Source organism: Lissotriton vulgaris, chromosome 1_1 (genome assembly GCF_964263255.1).
Source record: "Lissotriton vulgaris chromosome 1_1, aLisVul1.2, whole genome shotgun sequence".
Classification (NCBI taxonomy): domain Eukaryota; kingdom Metazoa; phylum Chordata; class Amphibia; order Caudata; family Salamandridae; genus Lissotriton; species Lissotriton vulgaris.
In genome coordinates, this window is record NC_141685.1 from 1,542,649,411 (window position 1) to 1,542,671,480 (window position 22,070).

Consider the following 22,070-nt stretch of genomic DNA (forward strand, 5'->3'; position numbering starts at 1 on the left):
TCAATTAGCGCTCGTCCCACTTTATAAGGCATTTGTCCTGGACTCTGGGTGCATGGCTATCTCGTCCTCTCTGTGCCTTGGAGGCTGCTATATGCAACAGGAGGCCCTTCACCAGAGGATGGTGCCTGCCTGCCTCTATGTACATCTAAGTCACGTGCCCTCCACCTCTTCAGAACCTCTTCTGAGAGATCTGACAAGGAGCTGAGAGATGTGTTGAAGGCCTATGCTACAACGGTCCACCTCCTCTCACAAACTCCCCTTCTCTCCTGTTTCTCTTCCTCTAGTGCTCTCTGAAAAAAATCAGGCAAACTCAAGGAGATGATGGACAGAACACTGAAACTTTTCAGACACTCAACCCCGTCACATATCCGGTTTGAATCCATCATCATTCTTTAGCTCAGTTCCCCACCCCAGCTCAGACACAGCTATATGCAAATCAGTCTCGACCCTGTGCCTCATTGGAACAGTCCAGCCCGAACTGGCAAGCCTCCCTGACCAGAAACAATTACCATGTGCTCTGTAAAAATAGATGGATTTAACCCAGATCTCTTGACTGGGTTGAATGTTTTGATTTGTTCTGCATTACGTCCATCAATTGTGTGTCTTTTGCTTTCTCGCCCTAAGTGCGCCAGTTAAACCCAGACGTGGGCCCTGGGCTCACTGTGCCACTGGAATAAAGCTATCCTGGCTGAAGAGGGGTGAAACCCCAAAACAGGTCCTAGGATGCTTGTTTCCGGTACAGGGAGGACCTGGCTTGCTAGTTCAGGCTGGATTGTTCCCATGAGGCACAGACTCAAGACTGATTTGCATATGGCCGGGTCTAAAATGGGGTGGCATGGTGGGCAAAAGAATGATAGATTTAACTCAGATCTCTTGACTGGGGGTGAATGTTTTGATTTGTTCTGCATCCCGTCCATCAATTGTATGTCTTTTGCTGTAAAAATAGAGCATGTGCTTGCCCTTTCTCTTTTTTATTTTCATTTCTTCCTCCTTGCTTTCATTTCACTCTCTCTTTCATTTTCCCACCTTCTGTGCTCTCACTCACTATTTTTCTTTCTCTGTCCTTTTGCTCCTCTTTGTGTCACAGTTTTTTCTTTTCTTCATTCTTTTATGTTTGGCAACCAAATTATATTTAAGTGTGACCGATTTAACTACATCTGGGTACTTCCTTGGTGTTTGATGTTATCAGTGAAAATGTAATTCCGTGGTGAGCTTAGATTTTTTAGTTCAAATGTCACAAAAGTAATTTATAGAACGCTTTTTAGATTCTGGCTGCATTGGACTAGAGTAAACACCTATACAGCCAAACTACAAATCCCCTGCCTGATGGTGATGAAATGATCTATCAGTCCATTACTTAGGAAGAAAGGCGTGAAGTGCTGCAATTAATGCTTTGACTTAAGTCAAGGGACCCTTTTCGTTCAGTGGCCCCTGCTGTGTACCACTTTGAGCAACACACGCAAATATACTTATATGAGTTAACACTATGAATAAACACTGCTCTGTACCTGACTGGTAGCTGTGAGGAGAAGAGTGAACATTTGGGGCATTGTTCACATAAAGGCATCAATTTATTGCTATTGTTAGAAAGGTGTAAATCTATAATTCTTTGTTTGAATTCATAAAACAATTAAAAGAGTTAAAAAAAAACAAAGCCTGGCAAAGCAATAGGCTGTAGTTGTTCAAGGTAAAAGTCATACTTGTGCGTTCGCCTTTAGATCATTTGACTTAGTAAGTTAAATACTTCTCTAAAATATTTGTGCGATAAGATTGAAAAATAAGGCCTCTCATCTCCCTAGTTATAAATCAAATTCCTTAAAATAGTGGAGGAGAGAGGTTACTGATTTTCAGGCTGTGACGTATCGCCATTTTACGGCTCTACCCTTTGGTGTAGGGGGCTCCTGGAGAGGATGTTTACCGCATGGATCCAGTCATTTTTTCGAGGAGAAGTTGGAATTGTGCAATTACTAAGCAACTATAAGAGAGGAACATGGGAAATCGTATTTGTTGCACCCAAGCCAATAGCGTGACATGAGGCGATGTCCGAATTATTTCCTGCGTTGCACTTATCACATCTTCCAAGAATTCTAGGGGCAGATTTACAAACCCCTTGCGTCAGGTTTGCGTCACTTTTCCCATGTTAAAAGTGACGCAAAAGTGGCTCAAGGAGCTTGTAAATCTGCCCCCTAGTATGAAGGGTCAGGAAGCCGCCAAACTTCAAGAGCCTGACTCCCTCCATTTTGCAGCATTTACACGAGGAGTTAGGCCTCGGTCCCTATTTGTGCTTTCCCGAGGGGGAATGGTACACTCTTTGGATGTATCCGAAGTGTATTAAGCAAAGTCTACTAATTGGTAAGAGTTAGTCCGTCTGTGACCAGTAATATTCCCACATTTCATTGGTTAGGTGGGTGTCTTGGTCGGCCTCCCACCCAGCTCTGACCCGACAGTGACATAAAAGGACCACCCCATGCATTTCTCATATTACGTTGTGGAGAGTTTAAAAAAATATATTTTTGCAGTGATAATCGTTTCAAACAGTTTTAACTGATCAGGTTCCAAGGGGGAATTTGACGTGATATTTTTGTATGCTACTTTTAGCCTGTCACACAGAAAATTGTCGAATGGGGCAATAGAGAATGCACATAGATTGTCAAAAGTGATAAATGTGCCATTTTTATAAAGATCTGCGCAGTTGGTGATGTTGAGCCATTGAAACTGGGATTACACTTTTTACTCAGCAGCCCTGTGAACACTTGGGTGCGACAGAAGATCAGTATGGGGAGTATATAGTTATATAGTATCTTGTGTCATGCCTTTAGTCTGAACTTATCACATGCTGCAATTGTGGTTTGGACGGTGTTCATTTCAGTGCTTTTTAGGGACATTTCATCCTTATGTTTGCCCCTAGGGAAACAGGGTCCATGACATCTCTTTTCACTGATAGATGGGGCAAATATCTTTGAGGGTTAAACCAATAGTGTGCCACTCTCAAGTGCACCTGTGCGCATCTGTAATGCAATTCAATAATAGGGACAGCAAAGTTCCACCGTGATTGTATGGGATAGTCATTGTTTCGCAAGTAATTCTGGGCTTTTTACCTGCCCAAACAAACTTGAGTTGGCATGTGAACGACTGGAGAAAGCTGGTATTGAGTGGGTTGGGAATATTATCGAAGTAGTGTAGGAATTTAGCAAGTACAGCCATTTGATAAGTCCTTTATGGCCTGCCATTACAAGCGTCAAGTTTTAGCCGCACTTTTATTTGATCCTCAAAGTTATTGATTGCATTAACATAGTTGAGACTGATGATTTCATCTGAGTTAAACCTAATCCAGATGCCCAGGTTTAATCACAGAGCCATTCCAGTGGCTAGTCTAAATTAATTCTGTTGGTATTCAGCGTAAGTGGGGAGGAGGTAGCAGACTTCTCCGAATTGTTGGTAAGTCCAGAGAGACCCCCCAAACCTGGTAAATGCCCTTGGAATTGGGATGAAGCTCACTAGTGAGTCCCAGACATAAAGCCGTCGCTTTAAGTGGGTCGGGTCTCACCAGTAATGAGCACTGCCAGTTTTTTAAGGGGGACCTCGAAACGGGTCTCTATCGGGCTCTGTTTTGTGTCCTGGCATGGACGGTCCGTATTTTTTCGGACTGCAGTAACAGCAGGCACATCGATGTGTGCGTGCTCACACTACTCACTTCTCACATGTGGAGAAGTTACGCCAGGGGCGCGTTGTTGAGGAAGGAAAATCCTTAAAGGAGAGTCATTTTGTCTCCGGATTTCCCTTCCCTTTTTTTAAACTCAGTAGCAGCAATATCGTTATGGTGTCACCAGGGCTTTAAGTTGAAGCTTTTTCGCTATTATATACAAGCCATAGTTGCTGCTTATTTATCTTATGCAACCAACAACCATTGAAAAAGCCAATATTAGTCCTGACTTGTTGTAGGTAAGATGTTACTTGTTTTATCATATATCTGGATGCATTGACAGAAACAGTAAAAACTACAAGTTGGGTTGTACACTATGCTAAGCACAGCTTTTTAGCTTACGTTTTTTAAGCCACACCCTTAATTACATTGGCCATGTCCATTTGGGAGACCCCCCCCAGTTATTTCATCCCACTTAAAGCCCGGCATAAAGCATTGTCATCTGCTTAAAGCGATATTAGAAGTGGTCTATCTAGAAACCACAAGGCGTATTGCGCCTACTGCTGTCTCTTTTTTGCCACTAGTGGTTACAGAGCAAAAGCAAAAAGTATCAGGAATAGGGGCATGTTCGCCTGGTCCCCTGGCAATTGGAATTGGGATAGTGATCTGCCCATTCATATATAATCTACAGACTGGTGAGGTATTTAATAACATGATTAGGGCCAGGAATGGCCTGTGCATTCCCATACAACCCAGGGATGTCATAAGGTAGCTACACTCGACCGAATCAAATCCTTTTGTAATGTCTAGAAATACTGCCCCCGCATTGGCTTCAAGGTTTTGCTGATGCAGTACTGCAAATAGGGTGCAAAATGTATGCATAATCGATCTCCCATGGATGATGTCTGACTGATCTTGTAACTCTTGTTACAATTTGCAACAGTCAGCCGGTTTGGTAGGTTTAAGAATGGTTATGACTATAGCTTTGTGCATGGAGGCCAGTAGGTAGTCTATAGCAATGGCTTCTGTGGAGTCTTCCATCAAGAGCAGCAACAGTAAATCAATATGTCTGTTATAGTTCAGAAGGTAGCCTGTCAGACCTGGGGGCCTCAACATTGGGCAATCCCCATATCGCATCCTTCTTCACTCCTAGTTTGATCGGTAGCACCAAGAATGTTCTATGGATATTGCTTAGCCAAGCTATTGTCATGCTATCCTGATATCTGTGGATATGACATGCTCATTAGTGTAAAATTATGCGTATAACTCTCTATAATATAATACCTTAGGAATACTTCCCTAATTTCATCGGCCTTGTATTTGGGATCTCCAATGCTATTCATGATGTGGGTTGCACTGTTAGCAGACTAAACATTCTTGATAATAGTGTGTCTTCTGTCTTTCTAAGTCTTCCTCCCTCCCCATATACACATGACCAATCGTATTTACGTAGATAATTTGCTTTGCGCTCCCCAATTTTTTTGTACGCTGTGCTTTGGTTCTAATTTCCTCTCTAGCTTTGACATTATCCTACTGGACCAGGCTCACTTCTAGTTATCAAATTTTCCATTCTAGTATCTCCAGATGCTGTCACAGTGATTTAAGTATGCCATGATGATTCGTGATTCATTAGCCCCTAAGCACAACTATGACTCTCCCCCAATGTTGCCTTCTTGGTCACAGATATATGGGTTTCCTCAATGGAATTATGTATTCCGGTCCATATTTCCTCTCATAACAGTAGATCAAAAAGCACCCCGGGGACACCAACAATGTCTTCATGTGATATCCCTGCCATTTTCATGCATAGTCACCCTGGTGCATAATCTGATAGTGTACTGGCACCGTGGTCTGTGCACGTGATCCACATGTTCACATCTAGCTTGGTCAATCAGTAGTCTAGTCTAGATCACATATTGTGTGTTGCACAAATATTATGTCCCTTACTGTTGCAGAGGTGCCTGTGTCAGCATGCATCCACCAATTTCCTGCCAGCTATCATATCTCTGAGGGCAGTGCTAAAGATATGATTCCTGTGAACAGCATTGGTGACTTGTCCATGTATGGCTCTAATGTAATATTGAAATTCCCTCCCATGTATTTTGCCCCAAAGGGTGTTGGAAAATACAGGATAATTGGTGTTGGGGCAAGAGGTGTTAATGAGTGTCACATGCTTATTACCCAATACTCCATGTCCTAGCCAAAATGGAGTACCATGTTTAATGACAATGGCTACTCCTTTAGTGTAGGCCAAGGATAAGGTTGTTATGGTAATTCCTACCAATTTCCCTAGTAGGTGCCTCTCACTGAATGGCGTAAGGTATGTTTCCTGTAGCAGGACAATATCCGCCCTCTCTCGCTATAGACAAGCCATCATCTGCCTCATCTTTCTAGGATTGTTTAATTCATGCACAATTCAGGAGAGAAGAGTGCATTCACGAACTAGATGGAGACTGGGTGCCAGCCAATTGCATCAATCAGTATTTGCTGACAGGGTAAGTGTGGTGAAACATATCAAGGGCTGTTAAATTGGTAATGTATGGTATTGCAGCAATTTGGTACGTGTGTGTATGTGATTGTAGCCCTACTCAAACAGAGAACACATTCCTTGACAGGGTGAAGTCAAACCTTAAATTATCTTGTGCTCAACTTCCTGGTAGCTTGGACAGAGCAGGTGGGCTTAACTTAGAGACAATGTGTAAAGAATCTGTGAAACACTTCAAACTGTAGCACAGGGAAAATACACCAGATAAAAAAAATAGATTGTTCTTTAATACATAAAACAAGACCAAAATGACAAAAATCTAATCAGTAGAACTGGAGTTACTCAGGTTTAAAAGAATTTGGTGAAAATCGCACCAAAAAGCAGACCACACCAATTGTGGGTTTCTGGTCGCGCCCGACTGGGACAAAGTCACACGTTCAAGCTGGCCATGATGGAGCACTGGCCAGCTACAGCGAGTAAGTGAGGCCTTCTAAACAAAAGTATCTTAAATTCTGTCTTGTGGAGTATTATGAGGTCCTTCGCTGAGGATGCGTAATGCAGCTGAGGCGATGAAATGGGTCAGAGGAGATGGGAAGCTACGATGCCAGGTCCTGGTTCATAGTCGAGGATCCCATTGAAGATGGCATGTGATGTGAAGTCCGGTACTGTTGAGGCATTGCGTCAGTTCTGAAATGGGTCAGAGGAGATGGGAAGCTAAGATGCCAGGTCCTGGTTCATAGTCGAGGATCCCACTGAAGAGGGCATGTGATGTGAAGTTCGGTACTGTTGAGGCATTGCATCAGTTCTGAAGAGCTCTGAGACTGCGATGCGAGACACTGAGTCATCATGATGGCTGCCGTTGAAGAGAGATTTGCAATGCAAAGGCCTGCATTGGTGAAACTTCCCACAATGGAGTCTCCCATGCAGTTTGTGAGGTCAGTGCAGAGTCCTTTACATCATGAGTACCCTCGCAGCAGTGGCAATACGTCAGTTCTGCTCGGAATTGCAAAGAACACAGTAGATGGACAGAATGTAGAACAATGTCATACATTCACCCCAGTACAAGGATCTGGGCCTAAATCCATCGTTTTTTTGCACTCCACACCACCCTGGGTTAGACACTGGCTATATGCAAATCAGCTCTGACCCTGTGCCTCATGGGAACAGTCCAGTCCGAACTACCAAGCCATGTCTTTCCCAGACCTGAATCAAGCATCCAAAGACCGGTTTCTGGCTATCAGCCTTCATCAGCCTGGATAGCTTGACTCCAGTGGTGTGGAGAGCCTGGGACTCACGTCGGAGTATACCCAGCATACTCGGGGTGAAAATTGCAAAAAACACAGTTGATGGACAGAATGTAGAACAATGTCATACATTCACCCCAGTACAAGGATTTGGGCCTAAATCCATCGTTTTTTTGCACTCCACACCACCCTGGGTTAGACACTGGCTATATGCAAATCACGGAATTGCGCCACATAGTAGAGATGTGTTTGTTCCGCAGGCTCCACAGATGGGATGGCAGAGCACCTTCAGGCCCACTTCCAAGGGGTCAGAACTCTGGTGGCACCATTTGGCAGGGAAGGACTCACAGATGGTAGAGTCCAGGTGCTGTGTTCAAGGTTACTGGAGCCTTCTGCCCCCGAGACTCTAGACAGGAGGTCCGTCAACCAGCCCTTGGAGTCATTTTAGGGTGTTGGGTTTAACAGATGCAGGTCCACCCTTCTCAACTGGGCAAGAAGGCAGCAGGTCAGCACAGAAGGGTAGCAGTTCCTTCATAGCAGCAGTCCAGCAGAGTAGCAGTTCGTTTAGCACCACAGCAGTCCTTCTTCCTGGAAGAGTATCCAAAGGTCTGGAAGTGTACTGAAGAAGTAGGGTCTGGAACATAATATTTATACCTGGTACCCTTCCTCTGGAAGGTCGGAGAAGCTTCTAGAGATTCACTTTGACGTGTATAGTCTTCCTGCCTTCCCTGCCCTGGCTCCAGACTAACTACAGGGGGTATATAGCCTTTTGTGTGGAGGCAGGGCACAGTTAATTCAAGTGTAAGTAAGGCTGTGCCCAGTTCTCCCCTCCCATCCTGCCAGTAATGGCCCATCCAGGCACACCTAAGATCTCTATTGTATTGCTGTGGCTGTCAAGGAGGAATACACAAAGCCCAGCTGTCAGTTGCACTAAATGGCTGAGGCAGGAAAATGTCAACTTTCTAAAAGTGGCATTTTCTAATTTGTAATTTGAAATCCGAATTTAATATAAGAGAGGACTTTTCATTACAATGCCGAAGACACCAAACATGGACTGGTTACATTTTCCCATTTGGAAATTACACCTTGTTAATTGTAATAAGGTAACTCCAATGTTATCCTATTGGAGAGGTAGACCTTGCACTACTGAAAAACACATTTATGAGTTTTTCACTACCTTATCTTATCTTATCTTAAGGGAAACTTGTATAGCGCTCTGTCACCATAAGTTTCCTGGCGCTGGCTACCAAGAAGTGTAAAACTTAAAAGTACATCTCCAACTTTTTAAAGACACTGCAGCTTACCCTTGGGGCTGTCCAGGGCCTACCCTAGGAGTGACTTATATGTGTTAAAAAGGAGGTTTATTTTGCCAGGTTGACATTGCAGTTTAAAACTGCACACAACAAGCTGAAATCGCAGACCTGAGACATGTTGAAAAGGTTACTTAAGTGGGTGGTGCAATCAGTGCTGCAGGCCCACAAGTAGAATTTGAATTACAGGCTCTGTGTACATACAGTACAACTTTTTAGGGGCTTATAAGCAAATTAAATATGCCAGTTGGGGTTCAGCCAATGTTTCCATGCTTTAAAGAGTGATCACATGCCCTTTAAAACTGGTTAGCAGTGGTAAAGTACAAAGAATCATAAGGCCAGCAAAAAAAAAAGATCAGCAAAAATAAGGGCAGGATGGCAGAAATGTTTTGGGGAAGATCGCCCGAAGGCTAACAGGTCTAAAAGCGGTCTGATGGAGATATGTTTTCCTTTTCCTCCTCCATCCCACAACATTCCCCTTAACATGCTGGTGAATGGTGAAACCCTGCCTAGTGCACTCCTCAAAAATCAGATTCCCACAACTTACACAGAATACTTTTCTATCTAATTGAGCAGTCCTAAAGGATTCCCCAGAGTTTGGGCCGTAAATGCCTGGCTCGTCATCCCTTTTTTTTTCAATATAGTAGCTGAGGGAGAAAGATCAGCGTAGAGAGCGTTTCCATAGTCCAGCCTGCTGGTGCTGAGTGCATGGTTGACGGTTTTCCTGGAGTTGGGGGCATCCATTTCAAGGTCTTGCAGTGTATGCAGAGGGGGTTGAAGCATGTGGAAAACACAGAGTTGATCTGTTGGTTCATGATGAGTGAGGAGTCAAGTATGATGCCGAGGTTGCAGGTATGGTATATGGGGGTGGGAGGGTTTCCAAGGGCAGGGGCCACTACGTGTTGTCCCACTCAGCGGGGATGGATACAAGGATAAGAACTTCAGTTTTCTCTGGGTTAAGCTTCAGGCAGCTGCTGCTCATCCGGGATGCAATGTCCTTCATTCCTTCCTGGAAACTGTTCCTGGTGATGTCGGGTTCCTTGGTGAGGGAGAGGAGGAGCTGGGTGTCATCGCCAAAGAATACTATGCTGAGTCTGTGTTTTCTGAAGATGGTTGCAAGGAGGTCCATGTATATGTTGAAGAGCGTGGCACTAAGCGAGGATCCTTGGGTTACTCTGCATTTGATCTCTGTGGGTTCGGAGAGGAAGAGCAGGAGTTTTATTCTTTGTGTTCTGCTAGAGAGGAAAGAGTGAATCCATTCTAAGGCAGTTCCCTGTATGCCAGCGTCGTGGAGTTTTACGGTTAGTGTGCAGTGGGAGACTGTGTCGAAGGCTACTGAGATCTCTAGTAGAATGAGGGCTGAAATGTGGCCTTGATCAAGGAGGGTGGCGCATGTTGTCAGTGGCGGCTAAGAGGGCGGTCTTGGTGCATTTTCTTTTTGACTCAGAGTAAATGAGATCAGTAAAAACGTTCTACTTGCTGCAGTGTGTAATCCTCAGCTGTGCCAAGTATTGAATGGTGTGTGAAATTTCCTTCTAGATCATTTTTTTTCTTTACTGATGTGAATGTTCTATGTGCATCCTGGGCAACCATTGTGAAGTTGGGGTATAAAGAGATGTTGCATCCTCTTTATTGCTATATCTTTCTTTTCTCCTGCTAGTTGAAGCTCTAGGTCTCTGTACCAGAAATGGTGTAATCTAGCAATAAATAATCTGGGATGGGCCAACAGGGGTGATAGGATACCAGCGATTGGTGTGTTCTTTCCACAATAAGTGACTTGGAGAAGTTATCTGCTCCAAACAACAACACCAGCATGTTCTCTGCAAAGGTTCCCGTTTTCCCGGTGTCCATCAACTCAGCAACACTTAGGATTCTCTAGTTGTTTCTCCACAATCTGGCTTCCAAATCCAAATTGATTGCCTTTATTAGTGAAAGTACTTCATGTGGAACACCTTTTCTGTCTCTCGGTGCAAGTCATCCTCTGTTGAATGAGGCTCTGTTGCATACCTTTGAGGAGTGCCTTTATATCAGGCTCTTCCCCACTGTCTCTGTGTCCCCAGTCTGAGGGTTACTCAAAGCATTATGCGTCTCTGTCTGCCTGCCTGTGCACTGAGCCTTGAATGGTAGTTTTAGCTGCTTGTGGTCTATAGTTTTTCCCATCGTGATTAACTGGGATGGCCTTAGTTTACTATGGATCATTGCTGAACACTGATTTTCCCATCCCTAATTGGAGTGGGTAATGGCGTTGTAGAAGGAAAGCAGTGCACATGAGCAAGCAGGCAGAGTGAGTAAGTTTGGGCCTTTGTTGTTTGACTTAATCGCTGGTTATGAAGCTCCTCTCACCGCAAGGTTGTGGGAGTCACATGTAATCTCCTCCTATATTTTTTCTTTTTTCCTCCTGCCGTTGGGTTTGTGTGCACAGCACTGGCTGTATGAGTCCGCAAAGCAGAGTGAGGGCCTCTGTCTTACTCCTCAACAATTCTAGTTCATGATCTTCAATATAGCAGAGGCGAATTCTCCTCTCAGGTTCTGCCCATGGGCGTCCTCATCTCGTGGCAATGGCAATAAGCTCCTAATTAGACTGCCACCAGAGCTGGAGCTGACAGTGCCACTAGTTATGTCTCACAAGGCAGTATAATTCAGGAAAAGTATGTAAACAGTAATGTTCTGCCCAAGGAAGCAGGCTTATTCTTACATTTTAATTGTCAACGTTCATATTCCTCACATTTAAATGTCCAAGTGCCTAGCTTGTGTGGTGTGTTATTTCCCAATTTGCATAGGTCCATGTCCTTTGCAAATGAGGGAGCACTCACTTCACATTGCTTGGGCAATGCATTTGTGCCTTTGTAATGGGAATTAAACAACAGGTTACCCAACTGTCTGCTAGCCCTTCTGTAATAGGAAATTACAGAAATGGGATTGCAAATGCCACCAGCACTCCTGGGGCACTCCTGCACTACCGTTTAGCTTACCTGCATATCGGAACTGCAGAGAGACAGCTGGTTAAAAATGTCATGCCTTACTCGTAACTATTGGTTCTTACCCCCTTTTTCAAAGGCCCTGCGATCCACCTTGGCTTTTCCTTCATGTGGCACAAATACCTTTCCTTGTCTCCCAGATAAACTGATCTTGGTTGGAACTGCAAGTCCATCACCTGATAAGACAAAGCACCCATCATTAGGAAATAGCCACCAGAAATTGTCAGTAATTTAAATAATATTATCTGATGTGCATCTCATTTTTTAAAAATTGAACATAACACATTTTATCACATGGAAGGCACAATAATGATCAAAGAAAAACGTATGCAAAACTATATGTCAAAAGGAAAATTAAATGCCAGGTGAGCTTTCTTTTCTAAATGCATGCTTCGACCTGGTAAAAAAAGGAAATCTTGGGTCAGATTCACAACATGTTTTAAGAGTGGTGAAAAATGAAAAAAAAACCTTCACATGCAAAAATAGATTTACAAATGGCAATACCAGGATAGATTTAGATGCAGATTAGACCTTTGTGAAATTTTCACTGTGCTAAAAAATCTCGCTAAATGTTGTAATTTTCATGCTTGCGAAATCTAGCACAATTCTGTTGAGACGGTTTGCAGGAGAATATATCAAGTGTCAGTAAAAAACACCTTGAAGGAAGCAATTTCATCTGAACCATTCACTTGCCGGAATCACGTAAACTCTTAAATGCAAGTTGTGCCTTTGCACTTAACTTTATGGCAGGATAAGCAAGATGCAAGATAATTTTAGTTAAAACTAATTTGGAATACTTTTATGAAATATAAAATATATTTGTAACAACTTCATATAGCCTTCTAGCAGATTTGCCACTTACAAGAGCAGATGTTCTTCCAATTTGCAGATTTTTGCAACGTAAGAAAATACATCGTATGCCTTAACCACGCATTTTTTATCACATTTTTTTACAATGCTTATGCTTTTACAACTTATGCCATTACCTCGCATTTTTTATATATATGAAAATAATGTGTCTGGCCATCAAATCTACTCATGGTGTTACCACAATCTTTTTTTACTTTTTGGAACTCTAGATGTTTCCATCTTCTGTGCTATGAGTCATGCTTGCCAACCCTATTTCACTATATCTTCTATTTTCAATGGTTTTGTTTCACTTTTAGTGAAACATCCTCTAAAATGGGCCTGGACTAAAATTGTGCTAGGTCAGTAAGTGGCCAAGGGACTGAGGGGCATATTAGCAAGAACCTCAGTAAAATTATTGCTGTTTTAGCGGCAGGAAACTGCAGCTAAAACAGCGATAATGGGCTTGCTAATATGCATTATAGAATTCCAATAGAAGTCCAGGTTAGATGTCCTGCACATCTAACCTGGGCTTCTATTGGAATTCTATAACGCATATTACCAAGCCCATTATCGCGGTTTTAGCAGCAGTTTCCTGCCACTAAAACGGCGATAATTTTACCGAGGTTCTTGCTAATATGCCCCTGAATCTGTAATTACTGATTCCTGTAGCAGTTTCTAATTTCTTTGTGTTGGTAATTTCGGGGCCAGAGGCCATTGAATTTGGAGTAATCCTAGGTTACTCAGAGGGTGTGGTTAAAGTATGATCAAGCCAAGGATACAATAAAGGCTAATTCCAAATATGACATGGAGAGATAAATAAGTGAACCCATGTAAATGAGAACCTGCCAATTCCATGCTTGTCTGTACAATTCAAGAACTCGTACATAGGTTACAGCTATTAGTTTCAGCTTCAAAAGGAGAATATGAAGGCTCACCCTCTGCTTTGCCATAAGAGGAAAAGTCTCTGAATCTCATCTTGGGGAATACAAGGAAGCTGATCTGAGCATTCACTGTAACTCTGCCTGCAGGGACCTATCCCAGAACTATGGAAGTCAGTCCCGTGAACCGGTTCCCAGTTCTACTGGAATTTCATCATGTTGTCGTGGACAGCCTTTATTGTATTGATTCTGTATCCTGGGCATGGGGTGACTGAAATGCGGGGGTACATGAAGGCAGCAGGTACGCTGTTCTGAAAGTCATTAGCATAAGACATGTGTGCACTTCTACTTGACTTTTTTTTATTTCAATTTTTTTTTTAAAATTTATTTAGAAGATTTTCCAATACAGTACAGTTGCGCCGTATTCCTAATTTACTTATCTTGAGCATTCATATCTGGCACCTCCGGCTTGGTTAGCGGGCTAGTTGTTGGGAAAAAGGCCCTTTAATTCAATCGCTGGTCGAACGCGCAGTGGACGTGTGCAGCAAGTGCACCCCTGGCACGCCTACGGCAAGCCCATCTACGCCTATCCATGTCCGACTGAGGCCAGGAGCCAGGAACCCTGCTCTCTTCCAGCCAGAGGAAAGGTCAAAGGAAAAGTCTTATGCTGCAACGTTTCTATATTCATTGAAGCCAAATGCTACCATGAGCTGCCAGGTCATTGACCCAGGGGCGGCATTATTGACCTGCAACTGCTGCAATTGTGCCTTCTCTACTCACTGTATCCTGAGGGAAGCTCACGTGGCTCAGCGCCCACTTTCTAAACATTGGTTTATTGAGGGACTTGATGGACTTCAAGACGAGAGGCCTTCTACTGGGTGCTTCTCCACTCGAACTCTTTTAGCCTGAATTACCATTCGCTCCCCAGATATAACATAACATAATCAACAACACTTATTTAATTTCCTTCGTGATCATAACCCTGATGCATTGTTTCTCACTGAGACTTGATTTGGCCTACTTCACTTGTGGCACCCGTCCTTGTACACAAATTATTCACCATTTTAGACTATATTATTGTTAGACACTATTTCAGCAATCTCATACTATCCGTTTTTGAGAGTGTCAGTGAAAATTATATGTTTTACTGTTTTGATTTGAAAATAGATATTTACAATTTTTACTATGATATTAAAGTTTAGCTCAGTAACATTGTTCATAATAACTGTGACCCAGCACAACACGTTTATTTAACTACAGAGAAGCCCTTAAGCTTCAGGCTGTCTTAACAACTTTTACTGCATTAAATTTAGAATGCTATTGATGATAATCACCGAAATTAAAAAATGTAATTATGATGATATTGCCATATAATTTCCTTCTTTTCAAAGGACTACACTAAAAAAATATTGAGCAAATGCTCCCAGTGCCATTTGACAGCATGGGATATTGAATATTCATCCAGATAATTGCTCTCAACCCTTCCCAATGCCTGCAACACCTATCTGACCAATTGAATAATGTTATCACATCATACTATCACCTATTTTTCATAGACCTGCTTCTCTGACATGCTCACTGGTTAGAAATCCCACTTTCCAACCTTACCTCTACTCTCATTCACGCCAAATCTACCTATTGCCAGATGCTTGGTCATCTCCCTTCAAACAAACATCTGCCAGATTTTTAAGTGCCTTTAATTTCCCTTACTCCCATCTTGCATATGCTTCATAGAGTTCAAATACCGTTAATGCAAACCAATTTGTACTCCCATCTTGCATATGCTTCATAGAGTTTGATTACTCTTAATGCAAACCAATTAGCTAATTTGTTATCTATGAAAATAAAAATAATAGAAGCATTTCACTCCTCTCAGATTTCCATTATTCCCCTACACCATACCATTCCCCCCTCATCTCACTCTTGTTTCTTGATCTTTATTGGCAGCTCTCATAATCTGACCTTGTCCCATTCGCTAATCAGCCCATATCTCCTTTCAGCATCTTTCTTTAGTCAGTCTCTTCCAGATCACAATCCCTTATCTGGCTACTTAATTCGCTAATGCTTGGTGCCTGGTCACGCCATATATAACTTCTGATGTCATCGAAAACTAATAATGTAATAATAATCTGTGCCCTCTATCTTTGAAGCTAGAAAACTCTTTACCTCCATACATTTGCCCCTCTCTTCTCTCAAATTATTGAATCAATTCAATGTATTTAATCTTTATTTAGTATAAAGCATAAACTAAGGAAAGCTGTAAAAAGGCAAAGAACAGAGAACAAATATTAAAAAGCTTAAAAACAAATTGCTTATCAGACACATACAAATCTTAATAGCAGGAGATAAACAACGATTTACAGCACAATGTACCAATGGCAAGTTAAGCAACTATATAAAAAAATAAAGGCTGGCCGACATTGTAGATATTTACTTGATTAGTGTCGGTACAAGAAAAATCTTGTGAGGAAATGAATACAATTTACAAAAGGCGTGGGTCCCTTACTCACTTTGCCACTGGATTCAAGGTAGCATGGTTGATGAGGGGTGCTACCCCGAAACCGGTCCTAGGATGCCTGTTTACGGTCCAGGGAAGACCTGGCTTGGCAGTAATGGCTGGACTGTTCCATTAAGAAACAGGGTCAAGACTGATTTGCATGGGTCTGAACTGGGCTGGCGAAGTGAGCTAAGGAATGATGAGGGATTCCACCCAGATCTGTGACTGGGGGTGAGTGTCTGTTGGAAATGGCCCTTTTTGCAGGGTTATCCCCAAACTTTTCCTGAACTGTTTGTGTTGGTTTTAGGACTCTGGGCACTTTACCACTGCTAATCAGCGCTAAAGTGCATATGCTCTCTGTGCATTGTCTTATGGATTGGTGTTTCCATGATTGGATATTTTTGATTTACTTGTTAGTCCCTAGTAAAGTGCACTGAGTGTGCCAGGGCCCGTAAATCTAATGCTACTAGTGGGCCTGCAGCACTGATTGTGCCACCCACGTGAGTAGCCCAGAAAAGGTACCTCAGACCTGCCATTGCAGATACTGTGCGCAGTTTGTAACTGCCATTTTGACTTGGCCTGTTGCACACACTTGCCAGTCCATAACCTTTCCTCTTCTTAGATGTCAGCAACCCCTAAGGTAGGCCCAAGGTACCCCCTCGGGCAGGGTGCAGTGTATGTGAAATGTAGGACATGCCCTGGTGTTTGTGGCATGTCCTGGTAGTGAATTACGGCCAATTTCGTTTTTCACTATTGCAAGGCTACCTGTTCCCCATAGGACAAAATGCGGATTTTGTTTATAACATCTTATAAACATAACTGGCCCGGGAAATTAGGTAGGAAAACAAAGTTTAGTAGGCCTGAAATAAGAATCTAAAGATGCATCTTTTAGTGAAGGTGATTTTTGCATTCTGTGTTTGAAAATACCACTTTCAGAAAGTAGGTATTTTCTTGCTCAGTAACCCTTGTGCCTCTGCTAGAATGTGGATTGCCTGTCTGGGATTTGGATGACAGAAGGCTGGGGAGCAGGAGTGGCTCCAGATAGTCTAAGAGACCTGGGCTGCAAAGGGGGAAGGGGGAGGAGATCTCCTTGCACCTCAAAGGGCCTAGTCTGCCTCTGACAATGATGTCTCCACCTCCTGCCAGGAAGTCACACCAGAGAAGGCGGAAATGGTACTGGCTGGGCACAGACACTCTGCTTAAGAGATCAAAGGATTTTGGGATATAAATATTGGAGCCCAGACCCCTGAACTTTAGAACTCTTTTGGACCAAGAAGACTACCAAGAAGAAGTGCTGGAGAAGCTGTGAGGAGGAACTACGACTTTGCTGTGTCTTTGATGTGTTGCCCTGCAGTGGCTGCTTCGGTCGTGGGCAGTGAAAGGACTTGACTGAACTTTCTGCACTCTACTTTGTGAGTTTCTCCAAGGGCTAGTGGTAGAGCTTTCCCCCTGCTAAAGAAGTCTCAGGAACAGCAAAGAGTTCAAGCTCTTCTGCCCCCAGCACTGGGGACTGTGTGTTTTGTGCTGCAGCAGAAGAAAAGCAAACTGACGACATCTACAACACCACTGCTGACTCTGTGTTCTGAAGACACAGCAGAGGGCACAGCCGCAAAGCTGCACCTCGACCTTGGTGACACCGACGCCTGCTGATGCTGCCACGAGCCGCTGCTCGCACCCTGACCTGTGAGCACCGCACTCTGCACCGCCTTGCTTCACGACGACACCTTGGTATCCCCGAGGATGCTGCTTCATGCCAAAATCTATGCCTCTGCTTGCACCGTGGTTGGAGGGCACCGCTTGTAAAGTTACATGACGTACCGCCCTCATCAGGCATCGCAGCCTTGGCCTACCGACGCCGGCGCCATCGGCTACAGTTTGTCAGCCGATGACAGCGCTTCAGCAATGACGACGCCGCTGCTTGCACCCCGACCGGCCAGCACCGCGACGAGCACCGCATTCACTTTGCACCGCGACCCTGGTCTCACCGACAATGCCATCTTATGCCACTATCGAGCCGCTTCTCGCACTGTGACCTGGAGGCACCGGACGTCGCACAGCTGCACTTTGCACCGCAGCACCCGACGCCTGCGACACCAGCACTCCTGACATCAACAGAGAGGAGATCGATCTGCAATGTGTGTGACTTTGAGGCCCCCGACGACCTCCCGAACCGACGCCCGCGGACGCCGTTCTTTTGGAAGCTCAACGAGAGGTCGCTGATGCCCTGCATTTATAAAAGGTACTGTTTTGGGTCTTCCCAACACCGTAGCTGGCCGCAACACCTCGGTCAGCCAGAACTGTCAGGATTTGTTTGCTGACGACATGTAATAGCCCCAGACGGAGCTATCAACATCAAGGAACTATTTTTCAAGCATATTTTGATAACCAAACATTATTAAGTACTGGATTGTGGATTTGTATAATTTTTGGTCTTGTCTTAAGTATATAAAAATATTGGATATTATTCTAAACTGGTGTGGTGTCCTTTCGTAGTGCTTACACTGTTGATTATGTACAAATGCTTAAAGCACTGCATCTAAGATAAGCCTGACTGCTTGTGCCAAGCTACCAAGGGGGTGAAGCAGGAGTTATTTTAGGAGTTTAACTCCTTTATCCTGACTAGAGTGGTGGTTTCTGCCCGACTTTGGCACATGCCCTAGCCAACCAAATATTTCCATTTCTATCAGTGTCTGAAAAGTTTCACTGCTCCGTCCATCATCTCCTTGTGTTTGCTTTTTTGGCCCTAAGTTGGCAGGGTATGGCCAGAAGTGGTTGATGAGGGGTGTTATCCCGAAATCAGTCCCAGGATGCTTCTTTCAGATCCAGGGAAGACAGGCTGGCAGTTCAGGCTGGATTGTTCCCATAAGGAACAGGGTCAAGACTGATTTGCATATAGCTGGGTCTGAACTGGGGTAGCGAAGCGAACTAAAGAACGATGATGTATTCTACCCAGATCTGTGATTGGGGGTGAGTGTGTGAAAAGTTTCAGTGCTCCATCCATCATCTTCTTGTGTTTGCTACCATTTACAAAAGAATATAAAGTGCATAGTACATTTGTTAGACCTGGCATCCTTAGTGTGGTATTCCCCTAAGTTTTTGCCTTTTAACATCCTGTTTTTGCTGACTGCATTTTTTACAGGCCCTATGACTCTTCACACTTTACTACTTCTGGCCAATGCTAAAGTGCTTGTGCTCGCTCCTTAAAACATGGTAGATTGCTTTATACCCAATTGGCATATTTAATTTACGTGCAAGTCCCTAGTAAAGTGGCACTACCTGTGCCTAGGGCCTATAAATTAAATGCTACCAGCCGGCCTGGGCCCGAACCACTTACCCTTCAATAGCCTGTGTTCTGTCTCCACACAAAGGGCTGCATACCCCCTGTAGTTAGTATGGAGCCAGGGTTCGGAGGGTAGGGCACATGTGCACTTCAAAGGCATGCTTTTCCCCCCACTTCAAAAGCACAATGAAGTATAAATACCGGACTTCAGTCACTACCACTTCAGTACATTTCTGGACCTGTGGATACTCTGACAGGAAGGAGGACTGTTGTGCTGTTGAAAGGACTGCCACTCTGCTGGACTGCTACTCTGAAGGAACTGCTGCCCTGCTCTGCTGACCTGCTGCCTGATGCCCTCTTGCCTGGGTGAGAAGGACTGGATATGGGTCTTGTGAACCTATAACCCAGAGTGGCTCTGAGGGCTAGTTGGCTGGCCCCCTGATCTGAAGGCTCAGGGGCATATCAGGATTTCAACAACCTTGCACCTGGGCTCTGTCATCTGTGAGACTACCCTGCCAAGTGTTGCCACCTAAGACTAGGACCCTTGGAAATGGGCTTTAGACGCTCTACCAGCCTCTGTGGATCCAGCGTAACAGATACAACTCCTTTGTTGAACGCGACACAATCTTCTGGTGGATTGGACCAGTAGCAAAGACCCACATCACCACCTCAGCTCACAAGGCCTTTCAGAACCACCACTTTGTGACGCATCCTCTGCGCTTTCCCTTACATCCGTCATAGAAGGGAGCCTCGATGACACTGGACTGCGCATCGCAGCCTCGCTGCTACTCGGAACTGACATATCATTCCAACTACATGCTGCATCCTCGATGCCGAATTTCACATCATAGGTCCCATTGACAGGACTCATGAGCATGATGCAGGCCTTCACACCACCGCCTCACTGCATCTCTGAACAAACGCATCGCTGCAGCTGCACAACAGCTCATTTTTTTTTTAAACAAATTTTATTTTTAAATTGAGGTCACATATCGTGCACAGCTCCGTCACCCAGAAGCTAATGCCACCATCAATGTATCTGCAGAAAGTCATCAGGTACATTTAAAACATATGAAACAATTGAGTCCCTTCAGGAAAACTGTCGAACACAGAATATAGTCAATATGTAAACCTCCTTCCCTCCCCCCTCCCATGCCCTCCCTGCTTGCCTGCTCCCAACCTAACGCAAAAGATAACAGTACAGTACTATGCCTTGTACAGACCGAACCAGCTGCAATCATTCATATAGCATGTCCTCATATCATCGGGAGGGTATCCTCCTCTGGTGGCGGGTCTAGGTCCAGGCCCCGGTAGTCCTTCCACCGTTTCCAAATTTTGAAATGCTTCCGGGGACAGCCCCTTGCTAGAAACACAGGTTGTTCTATACCCATACAAAAGTCCATGCCATTCTTCCACGCCGTGAGTGACGGGGCTTGGGGGGCCTTCCATGCTTTCGCTATATCTCGTTTCGCCAGAGTAAATCCCAACAGCATAAGGTGACGCTTATACCTGTTTCCTCCAACCCCAGCCATGACATGTAGCAACGCTAGTTTAGGGTCCCTCTGTATCTCCCAGGCAAGAACCTCGGCTAAGCAACGATGAACCCCATCCCAAAACTTTTGCAGCGATGCACAGCCCCAGGCTGTGTGTATCAATGTGCCCACCTCCTGGCCGAAACGGAGGCAGTCCGGGGACGCTACTAAACCTGCCCTCTATAACTGCTGTCTGGTGTAATAGGTGCGATGCAAGTAAGGGAACTGAATTAGTCGCAGGCGCGTGGATATGGCTGCCCCCCTGGGACTCCCAAGAGCCTCGACCCAGTCCTCTTCGTCTAGCTCCCCAATGACTCGCTCCCAGTGGGCTTTAAGGCCACTCAAGTCTGAGGAGCAATGTCGCATTTGAAAAATACGTGATAGCTTCTTGTCTGGCAGTTCTCCCATGAAAACTTTCGCTTCAATGGGACTGAGTTCGGGGATTTGTTCCAGACCGACTAGGGAGGGCGCCCACGCATGGCGAAATTGGAGGTATCAATAGAATTGGGTGCGGGCATTCCGAAGTCCTCCTGCAGGTCTGTGAAGGATTTAAGGGCATCTCCAGACAGAACGTCGCCCAGGGTCGAGATGCCTATGACGTCCCAGCCCCTGAAGCCCGTCAGGGCATCCAACTGCGGGAGCCTTCCATTACGCCAGAGGGGGTCTCCTGCGTAAGGACATTCCACCATCCAGTCTGCCTCAATGCCTGCCTCCAACCCAGAAATACCACCTGTGTGGCCGATGGGAGGGACCTCCGAAGGGGGGCCGCGTACAACAACGTGTGCAAAGACGCCGAGCCCATTAAGTGTCTCTCGACGGTGTAAGCCGGATCCCCCTGGTCGCCATATCACCAGTCATTTAGCACCAGGAGGTGAGCCGCCTGGTAGTATGACAGCACGTCCGATGTGGCGAGGCCACCGGTATAGGTCGATAGATAACATGTCCATAGGGCCACCTGGGTCACTCCCCCCTCCCACAGAAAGCCGCTCAGCACCAAATTGAGCTGCCGAAACCAGCGAGGGGAAATTACGAATGGATGATTCTGTAGTTGATACACGAGGCGTGAAAGCGCCACCATTTTGAAAATGGCAGACCGTCCGAGAATAGATAGTGGCATCCGCGCCCACTCCTTCATGTCCTCGTGCACCCGGACCCACACCGGAGCGATGTTGCGCTCCCGGGATACAGCTGCATCTTCAGATAAAAAGACTCCCAGGTATTTCACCCCGTACGTCACCACTCGGAGACCCGACGTCCAGTCTCCCACTGTCCGCTGGTCTCCCTGCAGCCACAGCGTGGATTTGCCTGGGTTCATGTATAGGCCCGAGGTCTCACCAAAGATTTGTAGAATATGCAGCAATCGCGGTCCGGAAC

The 22,070-nt window shown here is 44.9% G+C and overlaps 1 protein-coding gene across 1 annotated transcript in view; it reads right to left on the reverse strand.

Moving 5' to 3' along the window:
- ZC3H11D (zinc finger CCCH-type containing 11D) overlaps positions 1–22,070 on the reverse strand; it is a 194,178-nt gene that overhangs the window by 128,293 nt on the left and 43,815 nt on the right. The window contains exon 8 of the mRNA XM_086931116.1: positions 11,726–11,836. Within this exon, the coding sequence (XP_086787242.1) occupies positions 11,726–11,836 (111 nt within the window). The remainder of the gene's footprint in view (positions 1–11,725; positions 11,837–22,070) is intronic.